The sequence below is a fragment of the Podarcis cretensis genome (assembly GCF_951804945.1).
Source record: "Podarcis cretensis genome assembly, chromosome: 5".
In the NCBI taxonomy this organism is placed as follows: Eukaryota; Metazoa; Chordata; class Lepidosauria; order Squamata; family Lacertidae; genus Podarcis; species Podarcis cretensis.
This window is the reverse complement of record NC_137174.1, coordinates 51,759,257-51,778,846: the sequence shown is the minus strand read 5'-3', so window position 1 is coordinate 51,778,846 and position 19,590 is coordinate 51,759,257. Positions and strand designations below refer to the sequence as shown.

At 40.8% G+C, this 19,590-nt stretch overlaps 1 protein-coding gene across 6 annotated transcripts in view; it reads left to right on the top strand.

The window, feature by feature from the left end:
• Positions 1 to 1,017: 1,017 nt before the first annotated feature.
• PLEKHS1 (pleckstrin homology domain containing S1) overlaps positions 1,018 to 19,590 on the top strand; it is a 31,089-nt gene continuing 12,516 nt past the window's right edge. For 2 of the 6 annotated variants that reach the window (XM_079976029.1, XM_079976026.1), the window contains exons 1-12: positions 1,018 to 1,257; positions 5,476 to 5,521; positions 6,297 to 6,373; positions 6,501 to 6,607; positions 8,938 to 9,072; positions 12,134 to 12,188; positions 12,789 to 12,896; positions 13,479 to 13,583; positions 14,687 to 14,770; positions 15,227 to 15,327; positions 17,400 to 17,600; positions 18,300 to 18,401. In XM_079976029.1, the coding sequence (XP_079832155.1) occupies positions 5,494 to 5,521; positions 6,297 to 6,373; positions 6,501 to 6,607; positions 8,938 to 9,072; positions 12,134 to 12,188; positions 12,789 to 12,896; positions 13,479 to 13,583; positions 14,687 to 14,770; positions 15,227 to 15,327; positions 17,400 to 17,600; positions 18,300 to 18,401 (1,103 nt within the window). In that variant the 5' untranslated portion in view covers positions 1,018 to 1,257; positions 5,476 to 5,493. Of the gene's footprint in view, positions 1,258 to 1,277; positions 1,551 to 3,197; positions 3,217 to 5,475; positions 5,522 to 6,296; positions 6,374 to 6,500; positions 6,608 to 8,937; positions 9,073 to 12,133; positions 12,189 to 12,788; positions 12,897 to 13,478; positions 13,584 to 14,686; positions 14,771 to 15,226; positions 15,328 to 17,399; positions 17,601 to 18,299; positions 18,402 to 19,590 lie in introns of those variants that run through there. The other 4 variants (XM_079976030.1, XM_079976027.1, XM_079976028.1 and 1 more) reach the window with 4 other exon arrangements.

Sequence of the window (19,590 nt, the reverse complement as noted above, 5' to 3'; positions counted from 1 at the left end):
GCCTTAACTGTAAATTTTGACAGAGCCCTCTCCCTTGCCACCATTCTCCACACTTCCAAGGATAGCAGAATTACCAAGAGAACTCCCTCTGCTGATCTTAACACCCAGAAGTTTCGGTAGGGAAGGATGTGGCAGGAACTGAAGAAGCTAATAGCTCAACATCTGCCTTCTGATCAATCCTCGGTGACAGTGGGCCCTAAGTGGTTAAATTTTCCTCATCTCCCCTCCCTCTTCTGAAGATCAACTGCAGTGTAATCGTGACCTGTGCTTCTAGGCACGGGTCCAAGCAGCTTCCCTCATGCCCTGCTACTCCTCAAGGGAAAACCCAAATTGCCATTTGCTCTGATGGAGCATTGAAGAGCAGTTTTTTCCAGAGGAAAGCAGTGGAACAAGAAGTGTTGATAAACCCTCACTGGATTATCCAGTGAACGTTTGCAGAGCAGGTCAAATAACTTCCTCTTCTCTTTCAGCATTGGTTTATGGGAGAAGATTAGCACACATTTAAGATTCTGATGGTCATTCCCCCCCAAAAAAAACCTCGTTGGAAATTCCTAAATCTTGAGCCCTTTGGAATGCCCAGGTTAAAGCAAGCTGTGACTTTGTTGCTTGTGTGAAAGTCTCAAAAATTACAGTGCTATCCAAACCGTTTCTACTCAGTCATATTGAATTTAATAGGTATTATTTTCAGGTAAGGGGGGCTAGGTTTGCAGGCTCTGTGTTGATCTTTAAATATGCTGCTTGGCAGGGAATATATATCACATTGATTCCTTTTGTTGCTATGATCATTCAAAATAAAGCACAATTCTTTTACTACAGTATTTTCCCCTATTTCGTTAGAGAAATATATATAAGCAATATTTTTTTTTGGGGGGGGGGGGATGCTGTATGTAAGGAGAAAGAACCAAAACCATTCTCTTTCCAGGATGTGTTTTGTGACTGAGTTACAAAGCTTACATTTAAGCTTATTGCTATGTCTGTTTCTCAGGTGTTGTCAAAGGCACATTAGCATGCTACCTACTTCTGGTTTTCCCCCATTTGAAACTTCTTTCAGCTCGACAGGAGGTTGTACATTTGCCCTGAGGAAAAAGCCTGGGTATTTCCTTATGACTCACAGTACAGCCTATGTTTTGCGCACTGGTATAAGGAGGCAGTTGCTATTTGCTCAGCATTAAACTAAGAGCAACGGAGCGCTCTGGAAAATATAACTTCTTGTGGTTTGACATTGTGGATCTTCAGTTTGGCAAACACCTAGTGCCTGTAAGTACAAATGTTCATGTTCATTTAGAGTAAAAGTTAGCAGTATCATCTAATTTCAACCTCCTCATGTTTTACACATACACTTTTCATAAGTGGCTTGTTTTGATTTTGTTTTAAAAAGGCTAAACTGTACTATTTTAAATTCTGAAAAAAGCCTCCTTGGGTAAGAGTTGTGCAATGTAAAAGCTCTTCCACTAAATCCAGTTTGTGGGTGAAAATGTGCTGTGATTTAAAGAGTGACCACCCCTCTCTTCTAATCATATATTGACATTTTGCAGTGACCATTCTCTGCTGTAAGTTCATAAGTCTCCCTGTATATCATGGCATTCCTTCACATTTATATTGCCTTGCCTTGATCTTAATATATTTTTAATTGTGGTATGTAGCACTGGTTTATTCTTAATTCTGACAACATTACCAAGACCAAGTGTGTGTCTGCTCAGACCCAAGTGGTAACATGGAAAAATGTTATACTGTCTTTAGCTTTAAAAAAATATTTGTTTAGAGATCTTTTAATTCAGGGAAGTCATTGATGCCACAAACAACATGTAGTGCAATCTTTTGCAAGACTATTCAGAAATAAATCCTATTAAGTTCACTGGGCTTAGTGTACATAGGATTGTAGCATTAACCATCATTTGTTCTGTGCCTTCTCTATGAATGCTGAATTGCAAGGGCTCATCACACTAAAAGAGGGGGGTCTTAAAAAAATAAAATGAAATCACCAAACGTTACCCATTAGATTAATTTGACTGGAATACAACTGAGGGATAATATAAGTAAATAGCAGCAAACATAGGTCAATTGGAGAAATAGGACATTAACTGAGGTAATGTGATTAGTTAATAGTAGAAATGGGATATTAACAAAAAGGGCAATATATTACCAATCTTTTGAGTCATTCAGCTTGATGGCAAGTAAAATTGAATGCATATTGATTGAATCTTATGGGAAGTATTCCTGAGACCGAGTTCTTTAGAGAACACTTGAATCAATTCAAGTTTGTTCTGAATACAGCAGAGTGTGAGTTTGCATGGAAGTAAGATCACCCTCAAACTTGCTTTCCAAAAAGTGAAATAACTTGACTAAGGCTAATGATCAGTCCTCAAATAAAATTGTCCCAGAATGGATTTGCTGTTTTCAGAATTGTTTTTGTCAAACTGGGCAGAAGAGAAGATAGGAAAAGAAGACAGAGCAGTGGAATGCTGGGTTTAAGCTTATTGCTCAGCTATAGTGTTTTCTTCTTCTAAAAAATAGCTATCGGTATGTTTATCCTAGGAGGCAAAGAGCAGCATGGGGAAGAGGGAATTGAATCATAGACTTGGGGGTTGTATTGGCATAGGAGCACACTCTGCAATGCCCTCATGGCTATCCATTCTCATTTTTCCACATGGGCAGTTCACAGAGAATGAGAGTGTGGATGTGGATAGGGTGTGGGGAAAAGAAAGGGGGTATCTGTGTTAAGTGTAAGGTGTGTGTGTGTGTGTGTGTGTGTGTACTAGTGGTGGAAGTTTAGGTTGATAGGTGCAGACAGCAAGCCAATTTTAAGCTGTCACCTAATTCCCTGCTGGCAACCCCCTCCCCCCCGCGGAATGTGGGCAATTCTTGATCCAGCCTTTGGGCTAAAGGAAGGCCAAAGTGTGTGTGTGCATGCGTCACTGGGGCATATTTTAAAGGCCTAACAGTCTACATTTCATCTGTTTACTTTGCTGCATATTTTGTGATTTTAAATCTCTGCTGAGTGATTTTAAATCTCTGCTGAGTGTACTTGCCCAAACCTGAATCTTGGCATCCAGGGAATTCTCCTTTCTCTATACCTATTTATTTGTCCTTGCACCAACAAAAACAAAATTGATCAATAATTACATATTGCATATGTTCCTTGCAATATCTCACTTTCCTTTCAGGTAGGTTGATTTGTCCTCATCTGGATATGAATGAACAACACATCTTGTTTGGGTATGGTTGCAATTTCAGGGTTGCATTTTAAATCAATTAATTTACAGGCTTGTGGTAGTTTGTGTATAGTCTCACAAAGTAGTTGGATACAATGTGTGTAACCTATTCCATCCACAAAATAAGAGTTTCTGTAGAGTTTCTATAGTGCAAGTTCATGTTCTGATGGGGCTAGCTCTGGAGCCAACTGACGATTCCCAGATAAGACCCTCCCCCTACTGTGTGGGCAGGGTAGTCCCTCCCCCTACCTGGCCTGATCACCTTGGCAATGCCTCCAATCCCCAGGAGGGATTGGGCAACTGGCTGAGGTAGGCGGAGACCTCCAGGTATCCCAACTGGGGAAGGCAAAGCCAAGCCTGTGCTAATGGTGCCGCATCGGGTCCAGGGGGCTGCGTGTGACCATGCAAAGGGCGCTCCCCATTTAATGTGGGGAGCAGTCATTGTATCTGCCCTACACTGGTTGCTCTTGACACTCTTTTCTTAGCCCCAATTCCAAGCTGCTTCCCAAGTAAATGGCTGAACCAATGAACTCTGGTGAGGGGAACATAGAAAGTTCAGAGTCCCTTTCTTATACACTTTTGTGTTGTGGTTACTCTTACACGGGTGGCGCTGTGGGTTAAACCACAGAGCCTAGGACTTGCCGATCAGAAGGTCAGTGGTTCAAATCCCCATGATGGGGTGAGCTCCCGTTGCTCGGTCCCTGCTCCTGCCAACCTAGCAGTTCAAACGCACGTCAAAGTGCAAGTACCGCTCCGGCGGGAAGGTAAATGGTGTTTCTGTGCGCTGCTCTGGTTCGCCAGAAGCGGCTTAGTCATGCTGGCCACATGACCTGGAAGCTGTACACTGGCTTCCTCGGCCAATAAAGCGAGATAAGCGCCGCAACCCCAGAGTCGGTCACAACTGGACCTAATGGTCAGGGGTCCCTTTACCTTTACTGCTAATAAAACCTTTCTCCACTTTTAGGAGCAAATGGTGAGTACAGTAGTCGCATGAAATAAATGGATCTCTTCAGGCATTTGAGGTGAACACGTGTAGGCTTAAAGAGGAGAGAGACACCACCCCATTTCATATGTGACTTAGTGCTGCTTTGGATACAACCTCATGCCTCTTGTCCCTCTGATGTTACTTCATACTTCAGCCCATACTTGTTTCATTTCTACCAAACCAAAACATTCTAAATCAGAATCGGTTTTGCCAGAGTTTTGGAAAGTATTTATTTGTTTAATTAAAATTTTCAAAGTTTCATTGGTGGGAATCAAAGAATTGTAGAGTTGCAAGGGACCCCAAAGGCACAACCGCCTGCAAGGCAGGAATCTCAGCTAAAGCATCCATGACAGGTGGCCATCCATCCTCTGTCTGAAAACCTCCAATAAAGGAGAGTCTTTCCCCTTCCAAGGTAATCTGTTCCACTGTCGAACATCTCTTACTGTCAGAAAGTTCTTCCTAATGTTTGGTCGGAATCTCCTTTCTTGTAACTTGAATCGATTGGTTCAAGTCCTACCCTCTGGAGCAGAAGGAAACAAGCTTGCTCCTTCTTTCATGTGGCAACCCTTCAGATATTTGAAGATGGCTATCATATTGCTCTTCAGACTTTTCTTCTTCAGGTTAAACATCCTCAGCTCCCTACTCAGAAGCAGACACAGTACTCCAGGTGGGGTCTGGTCAAGGCAAAATAGAGCAGGACTATTCCTTCCCTTGATCTGAAGAAGGTATTATTGTAAGCAGTACACCCATCCATTCATTTCAAAAACAACTGTTGATCTAATTTACGGTCTTTTGTTGCCCTTTTTATGCTGTGTAAGTTCTTGGAATGCTAATTTATTTTATTGTTCAAAGCATTCAATGGAGCAAGTGGGAAGAAAGGACTGTGGGAATAAAATATTGCTGTTCTTTATGTTATATATTCATTGCATCGTTTTGGGAGAATTATAAATTGAGGTTTTTTTGTAGTTATTTTATGGCACACAGTCACCATCTACATCTATGTTAATATTTTGTTAACCTAGTTAATGGGTACTGACAAATAACAAATATTCGTTAACATCTGATAAACTGCTGCTTGGTTACAAAAAAGAAAATTAAGTACTTCTGTTCTTCATAATATTCTGTTTATTTAATCTGAACAGGAACTGCAAGTACTTACTGGAAAGGCAAGGTGTGGTTTATACAAAGTCCTAGATTATAGTGATGGTGCACTGGGGCAGTACATATTAAACATGAGTTAAAGTGGTCTTTAACCCTCACTATTTGTTTGTTTACTAGGTTGAATTAGCAATCAAAATGGATGCTCCACGAACGATGTGCATAGGTATGAGATGGAGTCTCATGAGTTTATCCAGACAGCAGGCCATACCCGTTTCCCTGGCAATTTTCATGTTTTTCTCAACATGCACTGTTTCTTTTTTAATGGATGCAATCAGTATGTGACTCCAACCCTGTTCCAAAACATGGCAGAGTTTGCATATTTGGGCAGGGATATTCAGGTCTTGAGCCACATTGGAACTGACACATTTGCACTTAAAGCCCTGCCCTCTGATCAAAAGATATGGGATGGATTCCTTTCACTCAGTATTGTAGAAAATGCATTCTGCACATGCATTGGATTGTTGCTGCATGAGTCCTAGGGATAAGGCTTGGCTGAGTTAGCCTAAGATCACGAAGCCCTGTTTCTGATTCACCATGATGCTCCACCCACAATCTTTCATTTCTACTGGGTGATATTTTTCAAGTACTTGATTTGGGTTTTCCAGCAGCAGCATCCATACAGACTGTCCTGCTCCCCAACATAGTTTTAACCATTTTATTTTGGATTGTGCCTGCCGGCCCAGTAGTAGATGTGAGTGGGAGAAACATAAGCACTTTAATAAATAAATCAAACTGGACCAATCATAGTAGGACTGGTCAAAAACCATTTCATATTTTACTTCAAACACATAAATATCATTGATTTTTGACATTTTGAATTGGATATCTCTCCCTCCTTGACTATGGGTCTGTGGCTAAGGGATACAGAAATCCACTCTTCAGGGTTCTTTTCCTATGGAGGTAACATGGAATGTTTCTTACTGTTATCTCTTTATCAGGAAATTGTAGTTATGGAGATGTCTGCAAGCATGGTTTCTTCATCAAATCCCCACCTCCTCATCTTTTCTCCAATCAGGTACTGTTGACACCGTAATAGCCATGTTGCTGCTGCTATAATAATGATGAGCAAATAGCAATAATAATTGTACTCATAATGTGTTACTGTATTTCTAATTCCTTGTCTTTTACCTTTCTTCCAACAGAACTCCTGGAAAAGGAGACACTTTATCCTTTCCAAGTCTGGCAAGAATGATTATGTCCTGAGGTATCTTAAAGGTGCCCAGTTAAAGGGTTACATTGAAATCAATGAGTAAGTATCTAGCCATGTCTCAGAATGACCACTCCCCACATTAAATGGGGGGCGCCCTTTGCGTTGTCACGCACAGCCCCCTGGACCCTATGCAGCACCATTAGCACAGGCTTGGCTTTGCCTTCCCCCAGGTGAATATCTAGATCCCCGGTGGCAGACTGGGAGGGATAAATGCACAATGACTGAGCCAAGGTCTACCCACATTAGAACATAATAAAGTTGTGGCCAATTTTAATCCCATCGCACATTGTCTTGAGTCGTTATTCCACACAGGGGCCGCCCAGGGTTTGGGGGACTCCGCCTGTCCATGCAAAGCTTCTTTTAACAGTCCCTGACTGCCTGAATTGCTGCTTGCTGGCCCCCTCAAAAAAAGTTCTTCTCCAGGTTCTTCCCAAATGCATGGTGGAGCACAATATTAAATTGAACCACCTCACAAGTTAAAAGGACTGCGAGGCAGTGAGCAAGACTTGCCCCCTCGTCAGCCATGTATTCAGCTCTGAAAAGGGTCCCACACACTTCCTGGTGTATGCATGCAGAGCCCTCCATGCTAGGGGGAATCCTGATCAGAACTACTTATTGCACAAAGAAGCTCTGATGGTATGCATATAGGGACCCTGCAGCTGGGGTGGGGTGGAGTGCCTGGGGGGTGCATTGGTAGGAGAGTGGCTAATCCATGTGGCCCTGCAACCCCTTCACAGTAATGCGCTTTTAATGTGTGAGAACCCGTGCAGCTGCTTAGGGTTCTATGAGTTCTAAAATGGAACCTCAGCCAGTCATCTCTCCAGATGCTCTGAGGTAATTCTAATCTGCTTTATTGTTTTAAGTTTTGGGTGTTTTTAAAGCGTGGTTGTGGTTTCTTCCTAGCTTTTCCTTGTTTTATCTTTTGTAAACCACTTTGAGGTTTGTTTGTTTTTTTTAATTGAAACAAAAACTTTGTGAATTTTCAAAATTCACAAAGAAAGAATAAAAAGAATAATTTGATCTTCAACGACATATTCTAGGATAAAAATAGGTGTTTAAAAATACACGGTAAAAGTATTTAAACATCTAAGATAAACAGAACAACATTGAAAAAGAAAAGGGAAAGAAAAAACCAAAGCAAAAAAACAAAAACTAGGAAAAAAAACTTTTCTTAAACAAACATTTTTTAGGAAGTTCAAACCAATACTTAAATATTCTGTGCGCAAAGTCCTTCATACTGGTTTGAGTCCCTTATAATTTTGTTGACTTCTGTCTATCTCTTCACGGTTTCAACTCAACTAATACAGTTAAATAATCTGTGCTTTATTGTTTATCCAAAATTATTTTCCTTTTCTGTGTAATTAATCAAAACAGGTTCATTTCTGCTTTGAGGTTTTTGACAATTCAGCGTTATATAAATTTTGAGGAACGAACGAACGAATGAATGAATAATCTGGCTGCCGCATTTTGGACAAATTGAAGTTTCTAAGTTGTCTTCAAAGACAGCCCCATATAAAGTACATTGCAATAATCCAGTCTGGCAGTTACCAGAGCATGGAGTACAGTGGCCAAGTCTTCTTTGTCCAAAACGGGCCATTGCTGGAGACAGGATTAATATCATTTTAAATATATGTATCACTATATAACACTTGTCTACCCATTTAAAACCTCATGTGATTCCCTTTTATATAACTAGTTAAAATAACCAAGCTTTGTGAGTGTGCTATATTTGGAAAAGGAATGTACCAGAATGCATTAGGCTGCCATGTGGCGTAATTTAAGCAAGGTGGAATATATAGTTCTCTCCCTCCTCATTTAATCCCCACAACAACCCTGTGAGGTAGGTTGAGCTGAGAGATAGTGACTGTCCCAAGATCACCCAGTGAGTTTCATGGCTGAGCAGGTGTTTGAACCCTGGTCTCTCAGCTCCTAGTCCAACACTCCAACCACTATACCACATTATATTACACATTACATACTTTTTATGACATGCACAAGATTGCAGTTTATTTCATCTATTAGAACTTACATGATTGTAAAAAACCTGTACTTGAAAGGATCTCAAGAATCAACCACGGTTCATAGTAGTGCTACAATATATAGACATATTGAAGTTGAGTTATGTCTCCAATGTTTTTTGTATCTATGGATTGGGGTAAGAATTTGGGACAGACAAGTTCTTATTTCGCACTTGCTTTTCCCATTCTGGATTATGTAAGACCAAAACACTTGTTTAGAAATGACATGCAGTAAAAACAGTCTCACCACGCGCAAGAACATATTTTACAATGCTAGATCATTGCCTATGACATCTTTTAACACGATGAGCCACACAGGCTGTGTACATCTTTCATATATTTACCTAACAGGACTTCAGAAATAGAGATTGGCATAGGTGACCCTGAGAAAATGACAGTTGTGAAGAAGATGTTTAAATGCAAGCCTGCAGAAGTGATGACCATCAGAACAGAAAATAGGGTTTTCTATCTTATTGGATCAGACAGGTATGTTCACCATTCTTTACAGATATGTACGTATAGCTTTCATACCTGCTAGTATGAAGGCAATGAATTAAAAAAAATTTAAATACCGGTACAGGATCCTCAAATTGGTCAGAGCACATCCTCAAAGAAATTATCACACAAGCCAATATATATATTACACAAAAAAGGATTCCCCTTACAAAGTTTACAAAGCTCGTGAAATACGTTTGAACAGCAAGATGAGTGGAGGTGAAGGAAATTTAAGGAGCCACCATAGCTTAATAAATCAAGTATGGTTTCCCTACTGTGATTCCTTTCTTGCCCAGTTAAGCCACTTATTATAGGGTGTTTCCCTTCTGAAAAACCCTTGCTTTAGAGGCTGTTCCGGAAGTAGAAGAAGAGCTGTGCTACAAGGTAAATTATGAGGGAATCTTTATTTGAGAAGAATCAGCCACAGAATAATCTCTTTTGGCATTACACATGCGGCAGGGATTTTCCCAGAGTCAGCATACCTAGAACTTGTGAGAGAAATCAGTGCTGCTTGGAAAGAGATAATACAAATCCTGTTAGGTACCTTTTTACCTTATACTCTCCTCCCCTTATTCTGCACATTCAATACCCAGCAGAGACTTTGGCACTGAAACAAAACCAGTCTGACCTCAAAGAAAACAAATACCCATTGTTTGTTTTCAGTAACTTAGAATGGAGTGCCAGTTTCCTTAAAGGCTACTTTGAAAGATTCTAACCACTCCTGCAAGGCAGTGGGTACAGAACTTTCCTCAGGGTTTACTCCTGAAGGCCTTCCCACGAATGAGTTTAGCTGCAAGGAAGCAGAGGTTTAGAACCAGAGTTTTCCTTCTCCTAGATGGGCTACCTTCCCAGGTTGACAGCCCCATCTTCCCCTCATTTCCCTCTATAGCCTACAGCCACACATTAACAACAACTAATGGAAAAGGTGGTGGTTGATAGAAACATTGTTTTTTATATAGATATCACAGTCACCATCAGACAGGGGAATCTCATCCTCACAAGAAAGGTGGGGCAGAACCTGTGGGGTCCCCAGTGGGTGTATTGAAATGCCACCCTGCAAGAGACTGCTCTGGCTATCTCTGTACTTGCCTTCCAGTGTGCCTTCTATATGAGCTTGGAACCCAAGTCAACAACACCATCCTGACAGTGTAGGAAGCCTGCAGCTTTAGTGCAAAATGCCAAGGCTGCTAAGCAAACCATCATTGTCTTGGTTAGAAGATCTAATCCTTTTCAATGTGTGCAGTCACCCTGCTCCCATTCACATAGTATGCTCAGGCCAATGCATGGATATGCCTTTATGTCTGGGTTAAAACACTGATTAAAAATGCTTTTGTTCAGCTAAATAAATAAAGCAAATAATGGATTATTTTTTTACTGTTCTTTATCAAAGTAGTGCATATAAAAGCTGCAGATGAACATTACATGCAGGTCTCACTATCTAAACAGAATACATTTGCAGGAATTCGTTTCATAAACAAACATTTGCATAACAAGTTGACCATTTCCACTGATCTCTTTGTGGAAATTTCTAATGTGTTCCCGACCACAGAATATGACAAAATGTCAAAAATACCTGGGAAAGCCCTGCAAAGGCAAATAAGAAAAGAAAAAAATGCTCTTATTTGTCTGATCTCTCCCCCTTCCTCCTCACTTCCTCCCACCATGGTTTCTGGTGAAACGGCTGCCGTGGACCAGCAAAACACAAAAAGTAAGGCTTCTTTAAGGCTGCTTATTTGTTTTCAGTACTACACTCAGGTCCAGCTCTATGGATCTATGGTGTGTATAAGTTGCATACTAATTCCTCATTTTTGGATAAGTGATTTTATTTTAACAAGTGTTTGGATAGCAGGACCTGTGTATATTTAAAATAAACTAGGGTTTTGCTTCAGTGCTATTGCTTTGACTCCTAAATTTATGCAGATTTGATAAATTAATTTACTTAGTTTGCAGTCCTAACCATGCCTAATCAGAAGTATGTCCTATTTGGGTGATTAGAGAGAATGAGAGTTGAGATTCTTTTAAGATTTGAAATCTTCTACAGCCATGGAATAAAGACATCCCTGGTTATATGGTGAAGGATTACTTGTGAGAATCTTGAAATCATGGGTGATTAACTTTGGCCTTCCATATCTTGCCAGACCACAACCCCCACCACTTCTGACTATTGGCCAACTGCTGGAGTCCAAGAATGCTTTAGATGTTTTCTAGATATACCCAGGGTAGTATTCAACTCTGAGTAAAACTTACTTGAATATCACCCAGCAATACAGTGGTACCTCGGGTTACAGACGCTTCAGGTTACAGATGCTTCAGGTTGCAGACGCTTCAGGTTACAGACGCTTCAGGTTACAGACTCCGCTAACCCAGAAATAGTGCTTCAGGTTAAGAACTTTGCTTCAGGATGAGAACAGAAATCGTGCTCTAGTGGCGCGGCGACAGCAGGAGGCCCCATTAGCTAAAGTGGTGCTTCAGGTTAAGAAGAGTTTCAGGTTAAGAACGGACCTCCGGAGCGAATTAAGTACTTAACCCGAAGTACCACTGTATTGCTCATGCCAGGGATTATGGAACCTTAAGCCCAAGGCTCAAATATGGCCCTTGAGGCCTCCATATCTTTCTCCCAGAAGTCTCCCCAAGCCATGCTCCCTCACTAGCCCTGCTTCATACCTTCCTCATCCTACTTTTTCCTGTCCTTGATCTGTCTTGCCTGCCTGGCTGAAGAGATGTAGAGCGTAGGGTGTAAAGACCTCTGACTTTTGCATAGGTGGGATGTAGCCTACTTGACAAAGTTAAAAGTCTGATTTGTTGCCACTTTTGCCTCTGGTCACAACCGTCACTGGCCTGTGACTCCCATTCTCAATGTTTTTCCAGAGTTTCTCTGCCCCTTGGCATATAGGGAGGAGGCCCTTGAGCACCTTGAAGATGCTGCTCAAGGATTTGGTTCTTCTTAAAAGTAAAAAAAAAAGAACTTTACACATTTTTCAGAGGAATACAATCTCATTCCTAATATTTTGTTTCTCTATCTGTCTTCTTAAAATGTAATTTCACTCTCTAGCAAGGACGTTGAGGACTGGGCCACCTTCCTGTTTTCAACCAGCAAAGAAACAAAGGTCAGTGGTTGTAATGCTGTTTTAATTATCAAACATCAGCGACTGTAATAATAGTAATAATAATAATAATAGTATATTATATTAGTATATTATATTAGTATATTACTAATACTGTAGTAATAATAATTTGTTCTACTAGTGCTCGGTTTTCTTTTCTATACTGTAACTTACAACTGGAGTCTGTCAGTTTCAGTTCTCTCAAGTTTCTAATTTTTCCAGTCTTAAATTCAGTTCTCCATGTTTTGTAGCAATTGGCACATTTTTAAAAATCCTCATGGAAATTTACCAGCATTTTAGTTTAAATTTCTCCCAATAAGCACATTTTATATGCAGTTTTGAGAAATGTACACATTTGCATTTTTTCAACCAATTTCCCCTCATACAATGCATATTCATTTGTAATTTTCACCAATATATTGCTTTTTTCTTGCATACTTTCCTCTAGTATATGCATTTTTGTAAGCCTTCTTTGGTTGGAGAACTAAATAGCAATATTCATGTAAAAGTCAATTTCAAAAAATAGTTACACTTTGGTTTCATAATGTTTCGTAAAGGTTTTAACTATGTGAAATTACTCTGTTGCTTCATTTCTTGACCCAGAAACCAGAAATGAGAGGTCGGTCAAAATCTTCACCAGCTTGTCTTGATGAAGTAGCTGCTGACATCATCAAGAAGGAACCGTGTCCTGACAATGAATATGAGGTGGTTGTTATATACTGTCTTTTTCATTTTAAGGGTGCCTCCAGGCTGTCAGAATTTCATGGGAAGGATTTCAACGGCATACAAGGAAACTTAGGTTTGCGCAATTAAAGTGCTCTGTTCCCCTGGTGCCACAAATCCATTTTAAAAAAGAAACAGTTTTTTTGGCAGTAATTGGAAAATGCATTGAAAATTGAGGGATGAATGAATGGGAACACGTGTAAACACCATTGAAATAAGTCAGGATGAATCCAGGATAGGTACTCACTGTCATATAACTTCCGCACAAACAAATCAGAATAAAGACTAGGTATAGCCTACGTCATTATTGGGTAAGTTTTGTGAAAGAAAATCAAGATGAATGTGCAATAAATAGCATGTCTGGACAAGTGCTAAAAATAAAATAAAAATACTATTCCTTTTCTTTTCCACACCCATAACAATTTTAAAGTAGAACCACAACTCAAGTACCTGATTTTGCTTAAATGTGTTCTATCAGCAGAAAGAACAGGGCTAATTTCTAGTTTTAATGAATCACCCTGAAATAAAGCTATGCTTTCTTTTATTCTGTTTTGATTCGTTGCGCTGCAGGATATAGGAACATCCATCTCCAAGAAGAGGCCCTATTCAGAGCCTATTACTCAAGAATCCTCCCAAGAAGCCCCTGTTTATGAGTCACTGACAGTACTGCAACTAGTGAGTGTTGAAAGTGGGACTGGAAGAACTGTATGGATAATTTGAAGCAGCTACTGCATAACCTCCATGCATTGTGTAGTGGAGAAAGTTGCATGAGGCATTGCTCAGTTATTTTCAAAAATAAAATAAAATAAAATAAGGGTTTGCAAGTGATTAAAGGTAAAGGTACCCCTGACCGTTATGTCCAGTCGCGGACGACTCTGGGGTTGCGCGCTCATCTCGCTCCATAGGTCGAGGGAGCTGGCGTTTGTCCGCAGACAGCTTCTGGGTCATGTGCCCAGCATGACTAAGCCGCTTCTGGTGAACCAGAGCAGCACACGAAATCACCGTTTACTTTCCCGCCAGAGCGGTACCTATTTATCTGCTTGCACTTTGACGTGCTTTCAAACTGCTAGGTGGGTAGGAGCTGGAACAGAGCAACGGGAGCTTACCCCATCACGGGGATTTGAAGCGCCGACCTTCCAATCGGCGACCTTCCAATCGGTTTAGACCACAGCGCCACCCGCGTCCCTGCTAGTGATTATTTGCTACTAATTATTTCTTCATTTTCTGATCCTTCCTTTTCACACCCACTTGCCTCTCCTTGTCCCTGGCTTCCACACAGTTGCCCATAATGCTTCCATTGCAGAAACGTGCTTAGAAACTTATATCCATGGGCACGATAATATGATTATAATTACCGTATAATTATTATATTTATTTATAGCCCATGTTTTTCCCAGACCAGGACTCAAGGTGGCTAGCACAAACTGAAAAAAGCACAGATAAAATACAGAAAGACAAAAACATATAAAATATAATAATTTAAAAGTAATTAACTTATAATAGAATTGAAACAATTTAGAAACAAATCTATCATAGGTCAGCGGGTTTGAGTACATTCATACCAGCTGTTCTCCATGTTGTTATGGCACATCTCAACCTGATTACATTCCTCATAAGTGTTTCACTTCTGATTTTCTTGTGGGGCAGCAGGACATACTCATTGCTGCTTTCATTTGCCAAAAAGAGCAAGGGTTTGCATATTATCCATTTTGACCCTTCTCAGAGCATGATGAGCAAAGAATAATGACACTGTAAACATGTCTGTACTTATATTTCAGCAACACCTGATAAATCATCAACAGTCAGAGGAAAAATCCAAAATGGAGGACTACTATGCTTGTCCAACAAATATTCTAGCTACGGTAACGTATATATCATTATTTGCTCTGTTCTAAATAATGAAGTAATGCTTATATCTCTTTTTAATGTGCAGAATCCTTTATCTTGTATGCAGATTTGTTCCACGCCAGTTTAGTCTTGTAGCACTGTATAAAGCTTGCGTCATACTGAGTCAGAACATTAGTCCACAGAGCCCAGTACAGTATTATAAATTCCGACTAACAGCAACTTCCAAGGGTCTTATTCAGAGGTCTTTCACAGCCCTTGCATCTGATACAATTTGTTACTAGAGCTGGAGCTGCTGGGTATTAATCATCATTATCATTAGATGATGATGATGTATACGCCCGTCCATCTGTCTAGGTTTCCTGGTTTACATGAATTTACATTTCAGGGTGTTTGAACTAGAGGACCCTTAGGTCCCTGCTAACTCCTTTGGATACATTAATGTACTTTGCATATGCTTTTTACTTTCATAGCTGAATGATATGCAGGATAAATTCAGCACCACAGAAGAGACTACTAACCCAGATAAGGAAAAGGTTGGTGAACCCGAAGAATACATGCCCATGGGATCCATGTGAGTACTCAGGCATCGTGCATTTTGCTCCTAAATTTATCTGAAGCAATCGTCCATGGATTTCTTTTGCAAAGCTTTTGCTAGACCAGGATTCCAATCCCATCAACTCCAGCCAGCAATGCCATTGGTCTGGAGTGACTGGAGTTGTAGTGCAGAAACACATGGAGGGGAACCGGTTCCCCATCTCTGTGCTAGACCATCATTGGTTCATCTTTATTGCACCTGGGGGAGAACATTTTAATCTACTGTGGCACTCTGTTTCTTTCTCGCAACAAAGTGATGTCTACCTTTAGGTGTTATATTAACATAGCCAGAAAGATAGTATTATTACCAGTAACTGCTGGTGCAAATTGATCACTCTTGTAATCTTGCATAGATTCCTTCCTTCCTTCCTCTCCTCAGAAGCAGCTGATCCTGTAGAAGCTACTTTGTCTTAACCAGTCTGTGCCAATTTCCAAGCCCATCAGCCCTGGCAAGGCAGTAACGTACATGCCAACAGCAATCACATAATTCCCCCTGAATCGGCTTTTGGCATGTTATTGTAGCTGCTCAAAGATTGCCAGGACTTCTGGTGCCTCAAAGCCCTGGAAAAGGCCATAGTACAGAAGCTGGATAAACACAAAATATATTAAAATCCTCCAAGACATTGGCTGGATACATTCACGGCTCACTGCCAGTGAGTAAACCACCACACAGATTATTTTTTTTGAACCAGTAGCCTGAATTCATTGTATGGATTCTGATGCCATTCAAAGTCAGTGAGGATTCAAATAATGGTTAAGGCTTTATTCCAGGTGTTATTTTTGTGGGGAGGTAACACTATAGTCTAGCTTTCATGTTTGGTTTAGCACCCAAACTGCTAGACAGCCATCGTACCATTTTTCATGGAGCATTCCTCGGATCCTCTAAGAAACCCAGCTCATGTAGACTCAAAAGCATGCTATAGAGCTGTTTTAAAGTCCATTTCAGTGATTTGGGGTTGTCGTGGCAAGTCCTGTCCTGGCTGAGGGCTGTAGACCAGTGTAACCGGAGTCCGCTTGTTCCATCTAGATTAGAAACCTTCAAACAATAACTATGTCCCAGAAATTGGAACAAACTGGATGTTCCTGTGGATTGTAAGCCTTTTCTGGGCAGTGGCTGAGGTCAGGTTTCCCTTCCCCACAAGCAAGACAGACTCACAGGAACTCCGTGCAGACTGCATACCATCACTATGCTGGTGGGGTAGTACTGGGTTCATGCCTGCTGGCTCTGTCCTGATCTCCACACCTTGGTAGCATCACATGCACAGTGCCTACACTTGTAAAAGCTGTTACTCCCCATGTCCAATCTTTACCATGTGTTCTTTGCAAAATACAGGTCTCATGACAAAGGTCTGTTTCAATCATTGGGACTTCAGTGGGGCTGAATAGAGTGGCAGAGACACATCCAAAGCCCTCCCACTTGTGCTAGCCATGGAAGAGAGGCGGCTGTGAAACTGCAGTTTTTCCCTGCACCGGCTTCAGGATGGTGCAGCAGAGAGGCACAAATCAAGTCCAGCATCAGTAACTGGAGTGGCTTAGGAACCAGCAAATACTTGGTTGACCCTCTCCACACCATCCTTGTCACCCCCACACACCAAAACTTTCAGTTTGGGGGCTTTCCATTAGCTAAAACTGGCAGAGATACTTCCAACTGTAGGTCTGTTCATCCAGTTATATAGTGGGGCCCCTGGGGTGGTGGAGGCCCCCTGTTGGCAGATTGCAGTGGAGCCAGGACACCATCACCACATCCTAACCCCCTCTAGAATGGCAGGTTAGGGTTTCTCTGCCCATCTGGATCCAACCCAAAGGCTGGGCATGTACAACTTGAATGTGTGTTGGTTTTCTGTACAAAAAATGGCCAAAGTCTGGAGGTCTGTCAGGGCTGATCTGGCACTACAATTCTGCTTCACTTCCCTCCACCCCTCCGTTCATACACTGATTGTGCAGCTTCAGTCTGCTGCCCAGGCTAAAGTTTCTTTTTTTAAAAAAAATATATATATATAGACATGGTTGATGCATTTCCTTTTAAAAGTAATATAATTTACTCATTAGAGTTTCAGGGGTAGCGGAGGTAAAAATTGAACCTACAAGCAATGAATTGACGACCCTTCCCAAAGGCCAGGAAGATATCACGAATCTGCAGGTGATAGAGGACAAGCCTTTGAAACCAACACCACTACCAAGGACCTGGAAACCAGAAAAAACACCGAAACTATCAGTTCTGTCTGTGGTTCAGTTGTCCATTATTCTCAGGTGTGGATATTCTCAGTGTTTCCTGTGGATAGTGATGGCTGGATACATGTGCATAATTTACATTTTCAATATATTACTAATTATGTCTGTATTTCTCACAAACTCCCTGAGAGCAAAAGAAAATGCATTTCTATTTCAATGGGTTTTCCATTGTCCCGATTTCCAAGTGATACGATCAGTCCAATAGTCAATGTCAATGCTTTGATGTTAGTTCTTTGCTCCATTATGTGAACCAGAAAAGAATACTTAACCTTTATCTCCCCACCATATGAGCCTTTTGAATTCATTCAAGTGTACATTGGACTTTGTTCCATTGTTCCACGTAGTTTGCAAAGGTGCAGGGGAAATGAATCACTATGATTCTTGCTTCGACAATAATTTGATTCTGTTAAGAAATGAGCCCTTTCTTACACACCGCTTTACAGCTGTATTCTAACGCACACTTACATCACCTTGAGTTTTGAAAGGGCAGAATATAAGTGTTTTGAAAAGCTCACTATTTTATATAAGAAGAGAAAGAAGTCAGATATAGAATGTTGTAAGACTGGTTGTGTGCGTTACCATGGAACATATTTAGACTTTTTCTAGCTCAGTACTGACTGGCAGTAGCTCTCATTAATAGCAATAACTTGCAGTGGTACCTTTCTGGTTTATTAGCCACACATTTTGGGTTTCACAACACGCCTTTCCTCTTTTCAGTAAAGTCAGAGATGACTGCAAATTGGAAGAGGTGGATATTCTCCTTCCCCGGAGTGATTTCACCAACTGCCTGACACTTGTCAAAGCCGCTGGGCGTATATGGTAAGGCCTCTTATTTTCATGCTGGTTTGTACCTTCAGCTCTTAAAAAGCAATCAGTTTTTTTGGTTAGTTCCAGCAATGTCACCGCATCACTACTGATCAATTTCATAAGAGACAGCTCAAGTTAGTATTAATCAATTGACCCAAATTAAGGCTCACCCACACATGCTCCAGGCTTTCTAGGCACAGGGCTGAGCTTTCCCCTGTCCCAGGGCTTTCCCTGGGAAAACCCATGTTTTACTGCTGAATCGGAGCAAACAGCAATCTGGAAAACCCTATTGCTGTTTACTCCCACTCGGCGGTAAAATGCAGGTTTTCCCCAGGGAGAGCATTGGGACAAAAAAAACCAACACAAAAAAACCCAACAACACCTGAACCTGGAAAGTCTATACCTGTGCCTAGACACCTGGAGCAAAGGTAAGTGTGTATGAGGCCTAAGAAGAGCCCTACTGGATCAGGCATAAAACCCATCGAGTAGTCCAGCATCCTATTCTTACAGCTGCGAAACAGATGCCTGTGGGAAGCCTGTGGGCAGGACCTGAGAACAACAGCACTGCTGATAATGATCCTCGCAACTTGTATCCATATGCCTGTTTAGGGAAGTTTTTAATATTTAATGCTGTATTGTTTTTAACACTTGATTGGGAGCTGCCCAGAGTGGCTGGGGAAACTCAGCCAGAAGGGCGGGGTATGTATAAATAAATAAATAAATAGATAGATAGATAGATAGATAGATAGATAGATAGATAGATAGATAGATGCACACATGCACTCATTCACACTTCTTTATTCTTGTTAGCCTGTTCTGTGTGAAATCTGCTGTAGCTCTTGCTGTTGTAGCTCATGCTAGTCTTTCTCAATACAAGTGATATAAGTGTGAAATGATTGTCCCAAAGAAGATTGTCAGAGCCCTGCCTTGTAATCTATCTAAAATCTATCTTTATATCTAACCTTTTGAGTTAACCTTTCGATCAGTCTATTTTTGGGTGTGAACTTATTTTGCATTTTTAAATAAGTTATTTAACATCTACTAGTTATTGTTCTTGATTGTTACCCTCTTCAAGTTTGCCAAGAAATAAAAGTGGGATATAATTTTTTCAAAAGCAACATCTGTTCACTCTGACTGGCAGGTGAACAACATACCTATATTAACTTGTTTTTATACTTACTTCATATGGTGACCTGTCATT